The 20,976-nt window shown below is 44.2% G+C and overlaps 1 protein-coding gene and 1 pseudogene across 1 annotated transcript; both read left to right on the top strand.

The window, feature by feature from the left end:
* Positions 1-4,242: 4,242 nt before the first annotated feature.
* On the top strand, positions 4,243-7,697 carry LOC123163629 (subtilisin-like protease SBT3.9; annotated as a pseudogene).
* A 4,878-nt stretch (positions 7,698-12,575) lies between these two features.
* LOC123168238 (subtilisin-like protease SBT3.9) lies at positions 12,576-16,226 on the top strand. Its single transcript, XM_044586109.1, has 10 exons — positions 12,576-12,679; positions 12,837-12,928; positions 13,017-13,114; positions 13,193-13,357; positions 13,452-14,065; positions 14,491-14,558; positions 14,651-14,917; positions 15,008-15,125; positions 15,252-15,423; positions 15,516-16,226. Exons 1-10 carry the CDS (start codon positions 12,599-12,601, stop codon positions 16,052-16,054), a joined length of 2,214 nt encoding a protein of 737 aa, XP_044442044.1. The 5' UTR covers positions 12,576-12,598; the 3' UTR covers positions 16,055-16,226.
* Positions 16,227-20,976: the final 4,750 nt, after the last annotated feature.

The raw sequence follows: 20,976 nt of genomic DNA, 5'->3' as shown, positions 1-20,976 counted from the left end.
GCTCTAGCAACTTAAAAAAGAGGTCAGAAGTTCCTGAAACCCAGAGGGACCAGCTAGACGTGGTTCGACGGGATTTCGTGGCGTCACTGATCAACACTACAAATCGTGAAAAACAAATGGTCTTAGTTGATGACATTGTCGTGCTATCAATGCCTCACCCATAAAGATGAATCTGAAGATGGCGTATGGTTGGGTGACAAAGTAAGATAGTATTTCACAAATTAGTTTATGAAGTTTCATTTTTGTACAATACAATTAACTTGATTATTGTTGTAGGTGGTTGATGCTGCGATCCAACTCATGCGTCACGATCAACCAATTGACACAAGGGACGGCCAACTGGTTTACATTGAGAGGGTGGCCGGCGTCGCTAAGCTCAAAAGAGATGGTAGGATAGAGGAGTGCTACGAGGACGCTTTGGCAGGCATTCCTGGAACAACACAAGGCGCCACCTACCTGAAACATGATATGGTATTTTAAGCTGACGTAGAACATATTTTTTTTATTACTATGCACGTTGATCTAATTATCTGTGCACTCCAGGTTTTCCTACCTACGAATAGTTTAAACACCCACTGGTTCCTTGTGGTCCTAAACCCTAGAAGGAAGGAGATTCAGGTTCTTGATTCACTTTTCCACTGTATGATACCCAGAGAAGTAAATAACGTGGTGAGAATTTCAACATATTTAATTATAAGAAAGGATTTAACATCGTATGTAAGTATTAGTGGTAGGCAACTTCTCATCCCATTGGGCATGCAGGTACGTGGGATGGAAGCACATCTGAGAGCAGTGATGCGAGTCAATGGGATTGAAAGCAATGCATGTGAAGACATTAACATGACGGAATGGCCAGTACGGAATATTAATGTGCCAAAATCTGATGAGACGTCAGTCAACAATATTAGCTTTTGTTTTTGTTTTAGATTGTTAATATCTGAAATGCTGATCTAACAACATAAAATGTTGCAGTTCTTGTTGTGCACTGTACATGCTGAAGAACATCGATTCACCCTACAACAAAATGAAATACAGGAGTAGGTTCAAGCAGTACCATGCTAGGCAATCGGATGCAGCTGCGGTTGAAGACGACGAGGATGCAAGCAGTTAGTCCAGCATTGTGGTTCATTCTTACATGTGGAGTGTACACTTGGCCATAAAGCGATAGAGTAGGGTAAAGCGATAGAGTAGGGTGTGGTTGGGTTTTAGTCCCGAAGAAGGTTTCCTAGCCGTGTTCTTATTCCATTGCACATGAGTCAAGTTGTAAAACTTCAATAATATTGGTTACTATATTTTGCTTGAAATAAATTTGGTCTCTACGGGATCTCGTAGAAATCTATATTTGCTTTTTACTACCATGTGACAGTAATGGTACCTGGGGCAACCCTAGAAGAATAATGAATTATGATATGTCTATTTTCATACGAGAGAAAAAAGGTACGAGCATGAGCATAGCCTCACAACAAAAGTCAAAAATACTGCCTGATTCAACACGCAATCCCAGCTATGTCTCGTAAGCAGGCCGCAAAGCCAAAAAAATAGAGCATAGGATAACAAGAGTAAAAGCACGTACCATAGGGGGCCTCTGCAGGTGCTGCAACGCTGAATTGAAGCGATCACCTTCAGGAGCACAGTGGTGTGGCCATGGTATATCCATCCTGCCTCAGGGAATCACATAGCATGTTCTGTCATAACCTGCAAAACAGAGGAAAAATTACTACTTGTACTAACCTTATCAAGTGTGTGCATGTAACAAATGTTGGACATAACTAAACACGGAAGAATGAAATGCAACATATGGAAGAATCGAATGCTCATTCCATTCTCTCTGCTTTTTGCGAGGACCATTACTCTCCCTTTAACAAGGCTAAAACATCATAATAAGACTTAACAGCAATCTTGAAAAGGTGGATATCTCATGTGAATCTAATTTTTCATATAAAGCACATGCCAAGTCTATTGATCCCAGTCCAGCAATTGCACAAGAAGAAGCAAGCATCATAAATATTGAGCAACATAAGCTATGAATTGTTTATAGTACATTCCAAAATTAATAGCTTATCATCTCTATTGATCTCCAAATCTCACCTATCAGCCAAATTGAAAGAATACATGTTGAATGCAACGATTGAACGTTCGTAGATCATGCAGTCGGGGCTAGACGAATGGGGTTGGCCGTCGAGGCTGGCGGCCGGCTTCATCTAGTCCCGCAGAACATGATCCATACCCAACCACCTTGCCATCGGACGAGATGCATGGCCAGATCAAAGCTGCAGCCATGGCTGAGAAATGATATGTAGAGGACGCAAACAACCAATTGGGATGTGGGAGAGGTTGCCTATAACCTTGTGGCTATAGGCACCCGCATGGAGGACTGGGAGGTGGGATGGCGCCGACTCTTTGCCGGCGGCCGCCGCAGGGAGGGCAGTGGGCCTCCTCTCGTGTTCGTTGAAAAGGTGGTGCGAGATCGCGAGGGAATTGGGGTGGAGGAAGGGAGGGGCCGCGACGCGCGGCTAGATCCTGCCGGCGACGAGGGAGGGAGGGGCCGCGACGAGCGGCTAGATCCTGCCGGCGAGGATTAAAACCGTAGCGGCGGCGATGAATAAACCCTAGCGAACGGGATAAATATCGAACCGAAAATAGCCCTGAAATTCGTACCGAGAATACCCTCGAAATATTTGGGAGGGAAAATCAGATCAGTTCGAAATATTTTTTCTCCCGAAAATGCCCCTCGGGTCTGATATAATACACGTGACATCAGTGTATTGCATCGGATTTGGACCGTCGAATTCGCTCCGACGGACGGTCCATATCATCCGAATGCACTGTAAAATGACTCATAATAAAATGGTTGTATGCGTTGCTCAATGCAGAGGCAGAGGATTATCCTCTTTTTAAAAAAATGGCCTACACACGGAAGGGATGCGGAAAGCCAGACCGTCGAGTCGCTAGATGTGATCGCTCGTTGCATCTCGACTAGGCATCGATCCCCATCTGTCTTTCTTTACAAATCATCTGCATCGCTAGCCCTACCTACTACCTAGCTCATGCTTCACCCGACCCATGGCGCTAGGCGCTAGGCGCTCGCAAGATTTTTCTACTCCCGCTCCCTGGAAAATAGCACTTCGGCCTGAGTCTAGAGATGCCCCATCGCCAGCCACCATGAGGCGATGTCGAGAGGCAAGAGGCCAGTTCGCGGAAAGAAGGCCGCATCGTGCCTCGCGGTCACGATGGTGCGGCTGAAATCCATAGAAGAGGTCAAGAAGAGACATCATAGAGGATAGGAGCGCTGGGACGATTAACACCACGGAGCTGCCATCGTCATTAATTTGATGGGAGAGACGCCTCCTTATTACTGAGGTGTGCGCAAAAAAGTGCAAGGTGCCGACATGGCGTGTCATATCTTGGACTCTTGGTGCTGCTGACATCGTCTTGTGCTGAGGCGCGACTTGGTGTCTTGACAAGACGTGAGTGAATTCAACATAGAGACGAGCCGGCAACCCTAACGTCTAGATGAGGTGTCAGATCAACGGACTAGGCAATCATGTTAAAAATAAAATATTAGGTAAATACAAAAAAACTCAGTCAAACATGGAGGTCAACAATGAGTAGTGCCCTCGGCAGAACCCCCTTTCGTACTTTCGTGCTTGTACTCTCTGTGTTGTGCGTTAGGTCGTACTCTTGGATCTTGTTGCTTGACAATTGGTTTATATGTAAAATGGGGCGAAAGCCTTTTTTCAGTAAATTATGCCGCCATTACGATGCATGAGCAGTTGTCTAATAGAAGGTCTAAAAATAATATTGTCCTTAAATCAAAGACAACCATCCCTGTTTTGTGCCTAACGAGTGATGAGCCGCGGAAGCTTGTCTGAGAGTTGATCAGGTCATTACGACAGAGACCAGAGTTAATATACATACCTATCCGGCCGGTATGGTGGTAGTGGTGTCTTTAATCCTGGCGGACCTGATAAAAGCACGGTGCTTCTTCATCAGTTTCTATTCAAGGAGACTAAGTCTTTTCTTAATTTGTCACGCGTAATCCCTACAAAAGAAAAAAGAACACGCAGACAAATCAGTTTGAACTGTTCTTGTACCTCCATGAAAGTTCCTGGCGGCGGGGGGTTTCAGTTTCAACCTCCTTTTTGGAAAAGAAGAAGAAAAGAAAAAGATTGTTCCTGGCTGCTACATATACATACAAGCGAGGGAACACAAGAGAACATAGCACTCTTCCTCATATCAGACATGGATTCCAGAACAGCATTCTGCGGTGCTCTCCTACTGGTGGCATTGCTGCCTCTTTCAGCTAACACCAGTCCTCTTCAATTTGCTTCCTGTCTGGATTACCTGCTTCCCTTCCACAGACATTGTTTGTTGAAAACTTATGCAACAAAATGAACTTCAGCTCTATATCGTCTATATGGGGGAGAAGAAGCATGATGACCCGTCCGTGGTCATCGCGTCTCACCATGACATACTAACATCTGTTATGGGAAGGTACTAGCTACAAGTTCATATTGCATCATAGACATATTAGCAGGAAACTGCCGTGATTTACGCTCACCTTTCATTTTACTTGCAATAACAGCAAGGATGAAGCCTTGAGGTCGATAGTATACAGTTACAAGCATGGATTTTCTGGGTTCGCGGTGATGCTCACCTAGTCCCAAGCTGAGGCATTCTACTTGCATGATTCACATAAGCTAATCAACATGTCCGAATGTAGAATTTCCCGAAGTTGTCACTGTGAAGCCTAACACTTTTCACAAAACACAAACAACTCAGAGCTGGGACTTCCTTGGACTTGACCATAACCAACAACCACACCAATCGGGACTCCTCAAAAAAGCAAAGTACGGTGAAGATGTCATTGTGGGAGTGATTGATTCAGGTTCGTAATCTCATCCTTAAGCTCAAATCTAAAGCATGAGAAATCCCAAGCCGGGGAATCAGCTAACTCCATGCATATGCATGCTTATTAATAGGCATATGGCCCGAATCACGAAGCTTTGACGACAACGGGTATGGCCCTGTGCCGGCACGGTGGAAAGGGAAATGCCAAACTAGCCACGAGTTCAATGCCACAAGTTGCAACAAAAAGATCATCGGCGCGCGGTGGTATAGCCAAGGCAGCAGTCCTGCGTCGCTAAAGGGCAACTATAAGTCGCCCCGGGACTTCAAACGGCCATGGCACACACGTCGCATCGACTATCGCTGGCGGAGAAGTGCAAGGTGTGAGCTACGGAAGCCTAGCCATGGGCGTGGCACGGGGCGGGGCACCACGTGCACGGCTTGGTATCTACAAGGCATGCTGGGTGGGTGGGTGCCCTGATGCAGCCGTCCTCGCAGCCATCGACGATGCCATATATGATGGCGTGGATGTCATGTCACTATCGATTGGAAGTGTTGGTAAGGAGATTCCTGGGACACTGCATGCTGTACAAAGAGGGACATCCGTTGTGTTCAGTGGAGGGAATGATGGACCTGTGCCGCAGACTGTAACTAATGCAGAACCATGGGTTACGACGGTTGCCGCTAGCACGATTGACCGTTCTTTCCCGACGTTGATATCGATAGGAAACAAAGAAAAGCTTGTGGTACGTACCAAACAGTTTCTCACTTTTATTTCAAAAAATATGTAAACCATTTTTCATTTTGTGCCATATCCTAAATAGCGAAGTATCTCATGGAATATATTAGAGAAAAAAAAGAAAAATGTTAGTACTGGATAAAATGTACTCCAAAAACAAAGTAGTATCATCAATATGTTTAGTCAAGTTGGTGTTGCCCTATAGCGTGCACAAATTTACACATAGTTTTGCTAAATAAACTTAGGAAAATACTATTCCAACGTAAAATCCGTATGCTTACTCTACGTACTAGTTGCTTTTAGATTGTAACGACCCCGGCACCCCCTGATCTTTTGCCAACCGTCCGCTGCCGAGTCTTATATATGCGCAAAAAGTACGTAAAAGTTTTACGTACGAATAGCACTGCTCATAAACTTACGCGCAGTTTTTCGTCTATACGGTTTTTGTAATCCATTCAATATATAGGAGGACTTGCTGGTTCTCCATCAACTATAGCATATCCCATAGCTTTCCTTGATTAACTTGCTCTTTAATCTGTGATGGTTGATTTCAAACGCAGGGGCAATCTCTAAACTACAATGCGGCTATGAACAACAGCGGATTTCAGGACCTTGTTCATGTGCTGAGGTAATGAAAGAAACCAGTCGGCTTGACGACATTTGTTTGATAGTAAATGACACGCTTTTATGGAGCCACATGTTCAATTTTAAAACTTATGTGCAGCTGCGACGCCGAATCACTGGCGTTGAGCAATGTCACTGGCAAAACCGTCCTCTGTTATGCACCAGCCCAGGCAGCCACCACGCCGCCCAAGCAAGCACTCCCTTTGGCCATCAAGACTACTGTCGAGGCAGGGGCCAAGGGCCTCATCTTTGCGCAGTACACCGCCAACAATCTTGACAACCTGGCTGGGTGCAAGGGATTCATGCCTTGCGCGCTGGTGGATTTCGAGATCGCACATAGAATTTACTTCTACTGGGAGATGACTGAGTGAGAATTTGTCACACTGTTTGAAACTGAAGGGTGAACATATGTACCTTCTTATCTAAGAACTAATTCATGTCTGTGTCATGTGTTTAGGAATCCGGTGGTGAAGGTGTCGCCGGCAGTAAGCATTGTCGGAAACGGGGTGTTGTCACCAAGGATCGCCTCCTTCTCGTCCAGAGGTCCAAGCCTGTTGTTCCCTAGCATACTCAAGGTATTTATGCTCATATTATTATCAACTTAACTTGAGACAAATAATTGAATTTGTGCCATTGTCGGTTTGTTACCTTGCCTCTCTAGTTTTTTAGAACTGAAGTCATGCAGATCTAACTCTCGATACACATGCTTGAACAGCCCGACATTACTGCACCTGGTGTCAGCATCTTGGTAGCTTCGGGCAGCTCGTATGCCTTCAGCTCGGGGACATCCATGGCGTGCCCGCATGTCTCTGCGGTGACCGCGCTGCTCAAGTCGGTTCATCCTGACTGGTCACCTGCCATGATCAAGTCCGCAATCGTCACCACAGGTATACGTACATTGAAACAAAAAAAAACACATCAAACTAACTCTTTAGAATATATCACTGACTAGATTGTTCCTTGGCATTGGTTGTAGCGTATGTGACCGATCATTTTGGGATGCCGATCCAAGCAGAAGGGGTCCCAAGGAAACTAGCCGACCCCTTCGACTTTGGTGGTGGCCACATGAACCCAGATAGGGCCGTTGACCCTGGCTTGGTTTACGATGTGGATGCAACGGAATACAACAAGACGGCTGCGAGTCCTACTACCTCAATATTAACGTCCCATCCATCGCCGTGCCGAACCTCAAGGACCCTGTCATGCTTCAGCGCACTGTTACTAATGTTGGGCCAGCGAAGCAACACATCATTTAGTTGTTGAAGCTCCAGCGGGGATAGATGTGCTCGTGGAGCCATCTGTGATCCGTTTCACCCAAGGCGGTAGTAAAAGCGCGAAGTTTATGGTGAGATTCACAGCAAGGCAGAGAGTACAAGGAGGGTACACTTTCGGGAGCTTGACATGGTCAGCCGGAGGCACTCGCTCGGTGAGAATTCCTATTGCGGTACGGACTGTGATACAAGACTTTGTTGCAGATACATCTTAAACACATATCTAGTTATTGTACACCTTCTTTATGTATCCATGTATGGCATCAAAAATATAGAAGAAACACTGAGTATCAAATTTGTTCATCATCACAGGAAATGTTATACTGGAATAATATGATTCTTTTTCAAGGGATGGTTTCTTCACAAAGTTGTACAAAAATTGCAATTAATGAGAAAACCTCGGATCATATAGACATGAACTAGACAAAGGCACATCGACGGATCTAAAGCTCCAAAACCTTTCTTTCTTGATGAAAAGGTTTCTAAACTCGAAGTGATAAGAAATCGACACAATCGAATTTTCTTAGCTAGGCAAATGTCACTGAATTCGTAGATTGCTGCTGATGTCTAACTTGCTCGTGTTAGTACACTGAAATTAATTCGTGTTCACATTGTTATCGGAATTTTCACAATTTCTGTTTGGCTATCATGATCTTTAGCGCTAGGCGCTAGCAAGCTACTTCTACTCCCTTTCCCTAGACAACAACATTACGGCTGGAGTTAGGAGACACCTCATCGCCAGCCCCCATGCGGCGATGCCGAGAGGTGTGAGGCCAAGTCACTGAAAGAAGGCCTCATCGTGCCTGGCGGTCACGGTGTGATTCAAATCAATGCATAGAATAAGGTATGTCTCTATCGTATAAGAAACATATGTCCTAGAAGATTTTGCCATGATAATTGATAAAGCTTTATAAATGAATCAATAGTCCATCTCAATTGTTTCAACATGGTTATTGATAATGATCGGATGGACATTGTTTAGGAGTATAAATTATCTGGGATTTATCCTTTGTGAGTTTGAAATGGTAGTTAGTAAAATTTTATTGAGTTGATCTAGTACCTTCAGAGCTTTGCACTAGTTTTTGATTACTAAATTCTTCTATAAATTTCAGCACTCTTATATCATCCAGAAAGTATACATCTAGCAATATTGCAAGAAAACTTTAGGTAATAGGCATAAACTATTTTGGATGAATATTTATTTTGGATGCATTTTAAGTGTTAGTTGGTAACAATGTAATACTGTCACATCCCAAAATTTTCCCAATTTAGGAATGTGAATAATTAAATTGGGGTTAATTAATTATTAATTTTGCATTTTTCTTGTGATTACTTGATCATAGCTTGTTTTCACTAGGAGTTGATCGAATTGATTGCTATTTTTAGCTCAAAATAAGTCGAACCCTAAAATTATTTTTATGGGTTATTTATATTGCCAAATTGAGCTTATAAAAATGTGTATGACCTTTTATTTAGTTTTTTGGGTTCAAAATTTTTCCCTAGGTCCCAAATATTAGGTGGACCTCTGTGAAACTTCTCCCAAAAGATTTGGACCAAAATTAATCTTTGAATAAAATTCAAAGTCAAAAGGGAACAATAAAAAGGAAAAGAATTCATAGTCTATCCAACCCAACCCACTAGCCCTAACCCTATCGTACGGTCAACAGGCGAGCACAACACGCCACACCGCAGCCCAACCCAAGGCTCGTGGCCCATTTCCGTAGCGAGCACACCTCATTTTATAAAGATCTGACAACTGATAGCCGCCCCGTGCCACCCCTCACCGGCCCCACATGTCACACCAGTCGTCCACCTCACACGCACGACCCACACAGCGTCGAAATCGCCGGCCACCACCCCACATTGCAATGATGCCTCCTATGACCTCCTGCCCGCCCCTATAAAACCCTTAGGTCCCCCTCTATCGACTCCCAGCTCGGGTCGATACAACTAAAAAATTTGCTTACTTATCCCATGATATGGGGCAAAATTTAGGAATCTCCTTAGAGCCGATCCACTAAGGGATTAAGCAGCGGTGTAGTATCAGATCCCAAAGATAGTAAGTTCTTTTTTCTTTCTGATGGAAAAAAGTCTTTTCCAAGGATTCTATAGATTTCATATATGAAACCGGGATAGTTACCTTTTGGAAATTTTGAGCGAAGGCTCTATATCTATCTATGCTTCATTCTTTTGAAGGTGGGAAAAATCGCCACCTCATCGCTGTCAGGTCACACGATTATGAGCTCAGATAACCATCATTGCCTCCCCACTGATCCAGTGAGAGATCTCGGCATAGTACATGAGCAATCAACCCTCTCTTTTCCCATGTTCAACTCGCCATGATCCTAGCTCTTTCCCCACCCTATGCTTCGTCCAGGAATGCGTCATAACGAGCACAACGGAAATGACCCGAGGAGGATCAAATTTCCGCAACTCTAGCTGCTCGTCGCCATCACTAAAGGAGGCAGTTGATGATGTTGACGTCACGATCATGATTACCTCACCGAGTTGCACCCTGTCGAGTCGTTTCGTTGCCCGAGGATGAGCGAAGAGGAAGCCCGTGGCGAATCCCGAGAGCCACTGCCCTCACCGTGCCATCTCCGACAACCTAATCGCCACTAGGTGAGATCCCATTTTCCTCAGTCATTTGATCTCGCATGGACGCACGAGAATAGATCTCAGTGAACTGGTACCAGTGCACGTGGTGACGCAACGTGGCCAAAATCCAGCCGTCCGAGCCCCTACAAATCCAAATACAATGTCCCAAACCAGTATCAGCCAATTGAATCAAGCCACATGTCCCATGTTAATTTTAATTTTTTCAGCAAAATTAATTTATGTAACTTCTCCAGAAATGCCCCTCTAACCTCAAACCTTTATAACATTTTACCTGTAGCTCCAAGTTTAGTGATTTTTTTGAATATTGATCATCATCGAGACCATTGTTCACCATAACCACTTAATTTCACATTTCGATATTTCAAATCTAAATTTGAACATTGTTTAGGGTCTAAAATGCGAACCATAAGTCCAAATAATTATGGTACACTCATTTCCTAATGATGGATTATCCACCACAATCACACCTCCCCTGCAGGTCTCTTCCAATTTGAGTATCATTGACGTTGATGTTCCATTTGCCTTCATGCTTACCTTCAGTGCTAGCATAAATGCATATAGCAATTTGGGAGTAGTGAATGTTTTTTCCAGCAACTGCCGTGAGCATTGTCTTCTCATAAAGAAAAGAATGTACAAATTGGCATGCTTGTGAAAGAACAGAGAAAATACATGACAGAACCCAAAAAAACACCCGACCTCATCAGCAGTTGAATTTTGCGTCACACGTTAGCAACTGTTCCTACCAGTTAGGATTTGTCTCACACACTAAGACTAGACATAGTGGAGAGTAACATACACATATCTCTAGACTATATTACTACATTCATAGTGGGTAGTAACATAAGTGTGGTAACATGCAAAGCTTCATTTATTAGGTTATATAGACTCATATTGCATTGGGACATGTGATGTTACAGTAACTAGCTAAGTTACTCAAACTACCTCTCTCCTCATTAACTCATTGCCACATAAGCAAATTTGCTGAGTTGGACTCGATGTTACTGTTGAAGTTACTCCCACTATGGCTAGTCTAACAACTGCCCAAGTTCGACACGACAGCCCAAGATGAGGTCCTAAGCCCGGAGTGACAACTGCATGATAATGTCAGGCGTGTCCATGTGTGGACCGCCTTTTTTCTGAAATTATTAAACCCATTAAGACTACCCACAGTGGGAGTATTATCGATAGTAACATCACACATATCTAGATAAAATGAATGATGTGGCAAGCAATAAATGAAGAAAGAGAGGCATGTGGTAACATAGCTAGTTTATTAGTACCATGAGTAACACATCACATATCAAGACAAGATGAGTCTATAGCCTAATAAATAAAGTGTTGCATGTTACCACACATATGTTACTCCCCACTATAGAGGTATGTTACTACCCATTGTGGCTAGTCTAGAATGATGGCCAACCAGCTACGCCACATGGCGCATGCTGGTTGGTCACGGTGAGAAAGTTTATACTTTTTTTTAGAGTTTTCTTTAAATGATAGTGAGACTTTTTTTCTTTTCGAGTAAAGTTTTTCTAGGCTTTTTCTTTTTTCTTTTTGAGATGGATGTGATGTCCACATGATACAAGAATGTTTTATTTTATTTTAAGATAAAGGTGAGGTGCGCACAACTTCCTCTCAAACGGTGCGCAATGGCAGGCCCCACCCACTAGTGAAGTTGAAACTTCCGGGTTTGCGTCATTCCGCTACTGCTTCCACTAGCTGTTTTCCTTGAATCGCCATCGTGACCTGGGAGCGAGGCTGGCTTGCGTGTAGGTCTTCAGACCTAATTTGCTGACCACAGACATCATTTTTCTTGCCAAGAACATAAAAGCGAAGGCATTTCCAAACAAAAGAAAAGAAATACGAGAAACGAGCGCTCACGGAGGCCACCACACCACACTACGTCCGCTCGAATTAACTGATTGTTACTGGATCTATATAAGATCACCAAACTAATATTTACCAAGGAATGTTTGAATGTGTCGCAAGTCAAGTCGCTTTTCCAGCCATGTGTATTACGTACTGCCAACCGCCGCGTATTTAGAATTAGGTCCAAAAAGAAGATCCTGGCATCCAAGCCGCCTCTATTCTATTATGCCTACCGAGCGGCGGAAGATTGTACAAAAGTCGATCGATCAGGTTAATTATAAGGTCATGGCATCTTTGCCGCCTCTATTTTATGCGTAACGAGCCGCCGAAAAGCTTGTTTGAAAGTCATTACATCAGAGACCACAATTAATCATATACGGTTTGGTGCTAGTTGTTTAATCCTGGGAGACCTGATCAAAGCACGGTGCTTCTTCCCTAGAGAAACGAGGGATGTACTAGTCTTTCTTTCTCACGTGTGCCACCTAACAACGCGTAAACAAATAGGTTTGAAGTGTTCTTGCAGACTTGCACCCCAGGATTATTGTCCTGCTGGATGCTATATATACATCGAAACGGGAAATGAGGGAGCACACAAGAAACATACATAGCACTCCTTTCGAAGTCAGACATGGATTCCAAAACAGCATTATGTGGTACTCTCCTGCTACTTATGGCACTGCTGCCTCTTCCAGCCAGCGCGTCGAGCAAAGTAAGATACATGGCTGATCCCTCTTAATTTCACAGCATTTAACTTAGCTTCCTTTCCAACTGCTTTCATATATACCAGCTCTTGAAAAGGAGTTTGCGTCAAAATTTCAGCTCTGGTATTGTTTGTTGAAAACTTATGCAAACAAAATGAATTTCAGCTCTACATCGTGTATATGGGGGAGAAGAAGCATGATGACCCGTCCGTGGTCACCGCGTCACACCATGACATACTAACATCTGTTTTTGGGAGGTACTAGCTATAATTTCAAGTTGCATCGTAGATGAATCAGCAGGAAACAGCCGTCTTTTGCGCTCACCTTTTATTTTACTTGCAACAGCAAGGATGAAGCCTTGAGGTCCATAGTTTACAGTTACAAGCATGGATTTTCTGGGTTCGCAGCGATGCTCACCAAGTCTCAAGCTGACGCAATTGCAAGTAAGTAATTGTCAACCCTAGCTGTCTATATCTACTTGCATGATCGATATAAGCTAATCAAACATATTCTCAATGTAGAATTTCCCGAAGTTGTCACTGTGAAGCCTAACACTTTTCATGAAACACACACAACTCGGAGCTGGGACTTCCTCGGCCTTGAACATAACCAAGGACCACAACAACCGGGACTCCTCAAACAAGCGAAGTATGGTGAAGATGTCATCGTGGGTGTGATTGATTCAGGTTTGTAATCCCATCCTTAAGCTTGAATTCAAAACATGAGAAATCCCAAGAGCAGGAATCAGTTAACTCCATGCATATGCATGCTTATTTATAGGCATATGGCCTGAATCGCAAAGCTTTGATGACAACGGGTATGGTCCTGTGCCGGCACGGTGGAAAGGGAAATGCCAGACTGGCCAGAAGTTCAACGCCACAAGTTGCAACCGAAAGATCATCGGCGCGCGGTGGTATGGTCGTGGCATTAGTGCAGAGGTGCTAAAGAGTGACTACAAGTCTCCTAGGGACATCCAGGGCCATGGCACACATGTCGCATCGACTATCGCTGGCACAGAAGTGCAGGGTGTGAGCTACGGAGGCCTAGGCATGGGCATGGCACGTGGCGGGGCGTCACGTGCGCGGCTCGGTATCTACAAGGTGTGCTGGGTTGGCGGGGGTTGCCCCGACGCAGCAGTCCTTGCGGCCATCGATGACGCCATATATGATGGTGTGGATGTTTTGTCGCTATCGATTGCAGGGGTTGGTCATGAGCTCCCAGGGACACTGCATGCTGTGCAAAGAGGGATATCCGTCGTGTTTGGTGGAGGGAACGATGGCCCGGTGCCACAGACTATAAGTAATGCCGTACCATGGGTTACGACGGTGGCCGCTAGCACGATTGACCGTTCTTTCCCGACATTGATATCGCTCGGAAACAAAGAAAATCTTGTGGTACGTACCAAGCAGTTTTTTGCTTTTATTTATGAAAATATGTAAACTATTTTCCGTTTTATGACATATCCAAAATAGCGAAGTATCCCATGGAATATATATATTAACCCAAAAAAACTACTAAAAATGTTAGTACTGGATAAAATGTACTCCAAAACCGAAATAGTAGCATCAATATGTTTAGTCAAGTTGGTGTCACCCTCTACATGCACAAACTTGCATATAGTTTCTCTAGAAAAACTTTTGGCTCCGATTCATATCATATGCATACAAAAGGGACGATAAAACTAGCCAAAAAATGTTTATCTCGTCCTTATTCCTTAAAGCTTTCCGTGATCCTCGATATATAAGAAAAATTGCTGGTTCTATCCCGTAGCGTTCCTAGCTTAACTTGCTCTTTAATCTGTAACTGATTTCTAATGCAGGGGCAGTCTATAAACTACAATGCGGCTATGAACAGCAGCGGCTTTCAGGGCCTTGTATATGGGGGGAGGTAATGAAAGAAACCAGTCGCTTGATGACATTTGATTGATTGTAAATGCTGCGATTTATGAAACCATGTTCAATTTTAAAACTTATGTGCAGCTGCGACGCCGAATCACTGGCGTTGAGCAATGTCACTGGCAAAACCGTCCTCTGTTATGCACCAGCCCAGGCAGCCACCACGCCGCCCAAGCAAGCACTCCCTATGGCAATCAAAAGCACCGTTGAAGCAGGGGCCAAGGGCCTCATCTTTGCACAGTACACAGCCAACAATCTGGACCACCTGGCCACGTGCAAGGGAGTTATGCCTTGCGCTCTGGTGGATTTCGAGATCGCACAACGAATTCTCTCCTACTGGGACATGACTGAGTGAGAATTTGACACACTGTTTGAAACTGAAGGGTGAACATATGTACCTTCTTATCCAAGAACTAATTCATGTCTGTGTCATGTTTTTAGGAATCCGGTGGTGAAGGTGTCACCGGCAGTAAGCATTGTCGGAAAAGGGGTGTTGTCGCCGAGGGTCGCCTCGTTCTCGTCGAGAGGTCCAAGCATGCTGTTCCCTAGCATACTCAAGGTATATATTATTCTCAACTTCCTAACTTGAGACAATTGTTGCCATTGTCTTGTTTGTTACCTAGCATCTCTAGTTTTTCTTAACTTAAAACTTCTTATCTAATTCTCTGTACACATGTTTGAACAGCCCGACATTGCTGCACCTGGCGTCAGCATCTTGGCAGCGGACCGCAACTCCTACGTGTTCAAATCCGGGACATCCATGGCGTGCCCACATGTCTCCGCTGTGACCGCACTGCTCAAGTCGGTTCACCCTGGCTGGTCACCTACCATGATCAAGTCTGCCATCGTCACCACAGGCACGAACATTGAAATACAAAAAAAAAAAATACACCAAAACAACTCGTCAAAATATATAACTGACTTGATTGTTCCTTGTCATTGGTTGCAGCATCTGTGACCGATCGTTTTGGCATGCCAATCCACGCAGAAGCGGTCCCAAGGAAACTAGCCGACCCCTTCGACTTTGGTGGTGGACATATTGACCCAGAAAGAGCCGTTGACCCTGGCTTGGTTTACGACGTGGATGCAAGGGAGTACAACAAGTTTTTCAACTGCACCCTTGGATATTTAGACGGTTGTGAGTCCTACTACCTCAATCTCAACCTCCCGTCAATTGCCGTGCCAGACCTCAAAGACAAGGTGGTGCTTCAGCGCACTGTGACTAATGTTGGGCCGGCAGAAGCAACATATCATTTAGTGGTTGAAGCTCCAGCGGGGATAGATGTGTTCGTGGAGCCATCTGTGATTAATTTCACCCAAAGCAGTAGTAAAAGCGCGAAGTTTATGGTGAGATTCACAGCAAGGCAGAGAGTACAAGGTGGGTACACTTTCGGGAGCTTGACATGGTCAGATGGAGGTACTCACTCGGTGAGAATTCCTATTGCGGTGCGGACTGTGATACAAGACTTTGTTGCAGATACATCTTAAACTCATAACTAGTTGTTGTACACCTTATTTATGTATCCGTGTAGTTGGCATAAAAAACACTGAGTATTAAATTTGTACTTCATCACAGGAAATGTTATACTGGAATAATACGATTCTTTGTGAAGGGGTGGTTTCTTCACAAACTTGTACAAAAACTACAATTAATGAGAAATTCTCGGATCATATAGATCATAGACATGAACTACACAAAGGCACAACGACGGAACTAAAGTTCCCAAACCTTTCTTTCTTGATGAAAAGGTTTCTAAACTCGAAGTGAAAAGAAATCAACACAGTCGAATTTCCTTAGCTGGTCAAATATCACTAACTTCGTAGATGGCTGCTAATATCCAAAATGCTCGTGATAGACTGAGAATGTTAGTTGATTCATGTTTATTTGACCAGCATGAATGTACTTCATTATACTAAAGAAGTTAATTCATGTTTATATTGTTTTTCACAATTTCTTTTGTGCTATCACGATCTTTAGCGCTAAGCGCTAGCAAGCTTCTTTTACTCTCGTTCCTTAGACAACAACATTTCGGCCGGATTCGGGAGACACCCCATCGCCAGCCCCGACGATGCAAAGAGGTGTCAGGCCAAGTCGTTTCAAGAATGCCTCATCATGCCTAGCAGTCATGGTGCGATTGAAATCCGTAGAATAATGTATGTCTCTATCTATAGGAAACATATTTTGTAGGCGATTTGGCCGTGATAATTGATAAAGATTTTTTTTGTGAGAAATTGATTAAGATTTATAAATGAACTAATAGTGCATCTCAATTGTTTCAACATGCACTAGTAGAAAAAGAGGCTTCCATACGCCCCCATTAGTCCCCAAAATAATTGAACCGCGACAAAAGGGGTCTTTAGTCGCGGTTCGGGAGGAGACCCGCGACCAACTATCTGGGCCCAGCGCGCTCGGTCGACAGCTGGCGGACGGGAGGGGCTTTAGTCCCGGTTGGCCTGGCCAACCGGGACTAAAGGTCCCCGAAGGCCTTTAGTCGCGGTTGACCAGGCCAACCGGGACTAAAGGCCCATCCCTATATATAGGACTCAGCTCACTTCACTTCACTCAGCTCACTTCACAATATTCAGAAGGGGATGGTGGGTTTGCTTTTGGTTCCTCCTATGCACACAAGGTGTTCGATGAAATGCCCGAGAGCCTGAACCAAACATGATATGAAGTGTCCGAGCCACACTTGAGCTTTCTCATTTATTTTTCCTCCGCGATCGCGGTTAGCAACTTGAACCTTTCATGTGTCATTGATAAAATATGCATGTGTGTAGTTCATTGTTTAATTTGTATTATTTCTAGCTAGTTAGTCTAACAAATGCATGATGGTTAATTATATACTTTATATAATAATAATGCAGATGAATCGGCAATGGATGTACGGTCCCCGACTCTCCGGCGAGTTCACTACGGGTTTGAAAGATTTCCTCGTAGTGGCAAATGCGAACAAGCAGCAAGGTTTTATTATCTGTCCATGTGCTGTCTGTAAGAATCAGAAGGGTTACTCCTCCTCAAGAGACGTTCACATGCACCTTCTTCGGCACGGTTTCATGCAAAGCTATAATTGTTGGACCAAGCATGGAGAAAGAGGGGTTAGAATGGAAGAAGATGAAGAAGGGGATGATATCGATGACAACTATCATGATCATTTCGGTGATACTTTCATGGAGGATGATGCTGAAGGTGGGGAAGGGTTAGGTGAAGGTGAAGAAGAGGCACATGATGAGCCCGCTGATGATCTTGGTCGGACCATTGCTGATGCACGGAGACGCTGCGAAACTGACAAGGATAGGGAGAACTTGGATCGCATGTTAGAGGATCACAAAAATTCATTGTATCCAGGATGCGATAATAGTCTGAAAAAGCTGGGCTGCACACTGGATTTGCTAAAATGGAAGGCACAGGAAGGTGTAGGTGACTCATCATTTGAAAATTTGCTGAAAATGTTGAAGAATATGTTTCCGAAGAATAACGAGTTGCCCGCCAGTACGTACGAAGCAAAGAAGGTTGTCTGCCCTCTAGGTTTAGAGGTTCTGAAGATACATGCATGCATTAACGACTGCATCCTCTACCGCGGTGAATACGAGAATTTGAATGAATGCCCTGTATGCACTGCATTGCGTTATAAGATCAGAGGCGATGACCCTGGTGACGATGTTGAGGGCGAGAAACCCAGGAAGAGGGTTCCCGCCAAGGTGATGTGGTATGCTCCTATAATACCACGGTTGAAACGTCTGTTCAGGAACAAAAAGCATGCCAAGTCGTTGCGATGGCACAAAGAGGACCGTAAGTCCGACGGGGAGTTGAGACACACCGCTGATGGAATGCAATGGAGAAAGATCGACAGAGTGTTCAAAGATTTTGCAGCTGACGCAAGGAACATAAGATTTGGTCTAAGTACTGATGGCATGAATCCTTTTGGCGAGCAGAGCTCCAGCCATAGCATCTGGCCCGTGACTCTATGCATCTACAACCTTCCTCCTTGGTTGTGCATGAAGCGGAAGTTTATTATGATGCCAGTGCTCATCCAAGGTCCAAAGCAACCCGGGAACGACATCGATGTGTACCTAAGGCCATTAGTTGATGAACTTTTACAGTTGTGGGCCAGACCTGGTGTACGTGTCTGGGATGAGCACAAAGGAGAGGAATTTGACCTACGAGCGTTGCTTTTTGTAACCATCAACGATTGGCCTGCTCTCAGTAACCTTTCGGGACAGACAAATAAGGGATACAATGCATGCACGCACTGCTTACATGAGACTGAAAGTGTACGTTTGGTTAATTGTAAGAAGAACGTGTACCTGGGTCATCGTCGATTTCTTCCCCGAAATCATAACGTAAGAAAGAAAGGCAAGCATTTCAACGGCAAGGCAGATCACCGGCCGAAGCCTGCGGAACGTACTGGTGCTGAGATATTTGATATGGTCAAGGATTTGAAAGTCATCTTTGGAAAGGGTCCTGGCGGACAATCAGTTCCGCGGGGAGTTGACGAGCACGCACCCATGTGGAAGAAGAAATCTATATTTTGGGAGCTAGAATATTGGAAAGTCCTAGATGTCCGCTCTGCAATCGACGTGATGCATGTTACGAAGAATATTTGCGTGAACCTGCTAAGCTTCTTGGGCATGTATGGGAAGACAAATGATACAAAGGAAGCACGGCAGGACCAGCAACTTTTGAAAGACCCAGATGACCGGCATCCGGAATGGTTTCAAGGTCGTGCCAGCTACGCTCTTACCAAAGAAGAGAAGGTCATTTTTTTTTGAATGCCTGAGCAGTATGAAGGTCCCGTCTAGCTTCTCGTCGAATATAAAGGGAATAATAAACATGGCGGAGAAAAAGTTCCAAAACCTGAAGTCTCATGACTGCCACGTGATTATGACGCAATTGCTTCCGATTGCTTTGAGGGGGCTCCTACCGGAAAATGTTCGAGTAGCCATTGTGAAGCTATGTGCATTCCTCAATGCAATCTCTCAGAAGGTAATCAATCCAGAAGATCTACCACGGTTACAGAACGATGTGGTCCAATGCCTTGTCAGTTTCGAGTTGGTGTTCCCACCATCCTTCTTCGATATTATGACGCACCTCCTGCTCCACCTAGTCGAAGAGATTTCCATTCTCGGTCCTGTATTTCTACACAATATGTTCCCCTTTGAGAGGTTCATGGGAGTATTAAAGAAATATGTTCGTAACCGTGCTAGGCCAGAAGGAAGCATCGTCAAGGGCTATGGAAATGAGGAGGTAATTGAGTTCTGTATTGACTATGTTCCTGATCTTAAGCCGATTGGTATTCCTCAATCGCGGCACGAGGGGAGACTAAGTGGAAAAGGCACGATCGGAAGGAAATCAACGATATGTATGGACGGTCATTCTATGACTGAAGCACACCACACAGTTCTGCAAAATTCCAGCTTGGTGGCTCCGCTCTTCGAGCAACACAAGAATATTTTACGCTCGGACAACCCGGGGAAGCCTGAATCCTGGATTAGAAAGGCCCACATGGAGACTTTCGGCAGTTGGTTGCGAAAACATTTAATGAATGACAATGATGTTGGAGATCAGCTGTACATGTTAGCCAAGAAACCATCTTCGACTATAACGATTTTCCAAGGGTACGAGATAAATGGGAATACATTTTACACCATCGCCCAAGATAAAAAGAGCACCAACCAAAACAGTGGTGTCCGCTTTGATGCAGCAACCGAGAATGGGCAAAAGGTCACATATTATGGTTACATAGAGGAGATATGGGAACTTGACTATGGACCCTCCTTTAAGGTCCCTTTGTTCCGGTGCAAATGGTTCAAGCTAACAGGAGGTGGGGTAAAGGTGGACGAGCAATACGGAATGACAATGGTGGATTTCAACAATCTTGGTTACCTTGACGAACCATTCGTCCTTGCCAAAGATGTCGCTCAGGTTTTTTATTTGAAGGACATGAGTAGCAAACCGAGGAGACGGAAAGATAAGAAAACGATCAGTACATCATGCGATGATCCAAAGCGCCACATTGTTCTTTCAGGGAAAAGAAACATCGTGGGAGTGGAGGACAAGACAGACATGTGAGAAGATTATAATATGTTTGGTGAAATTCCGCCCTTCAAAGTGAACACTGACCCAAGCATTAAGTTAAATGATGACGATGCTCCATGGATACGGCACAATCGTAAGCAAGCAGGGACACAAGGGAAGAATTGATGTGTAATAATTTATTATACCAAACTTTGTTGAATGGATCATGTGAATTAAAATGTACGATGGCGAATCCGGATGATTTGTATTTGGTCGATGAACTGAATGATGTATCAAACCTTTTGTCAAACCTTCAAGGGATCGATGAACTGAATTTTTTGATATATTATTTGTATTTTTAAGATTTTAAAATGAATTAGTTTTATTTTTCTGA

Source organism: Triticum aestivum, chromosome 7D, assembly GCF_018294505.1.
Source record: "Triticum aestivum cultivar Chinese Spring chromosome 7D, IWGSC CS RefSeq v2.1, whole genome shotgun sequence".
Classification (NCBI taxonomy): domain Eukaryota; kingdom Viridiplantae; phylum Streptophyta; class Magnoliopsida; order Poales; family Poaceae; genus Triticum; species Triticum aestivum.
Note: the sequence above shows the minus strand (reverse complement) of the source record. Positions and strands in the feature narration are given on the sequence as shown.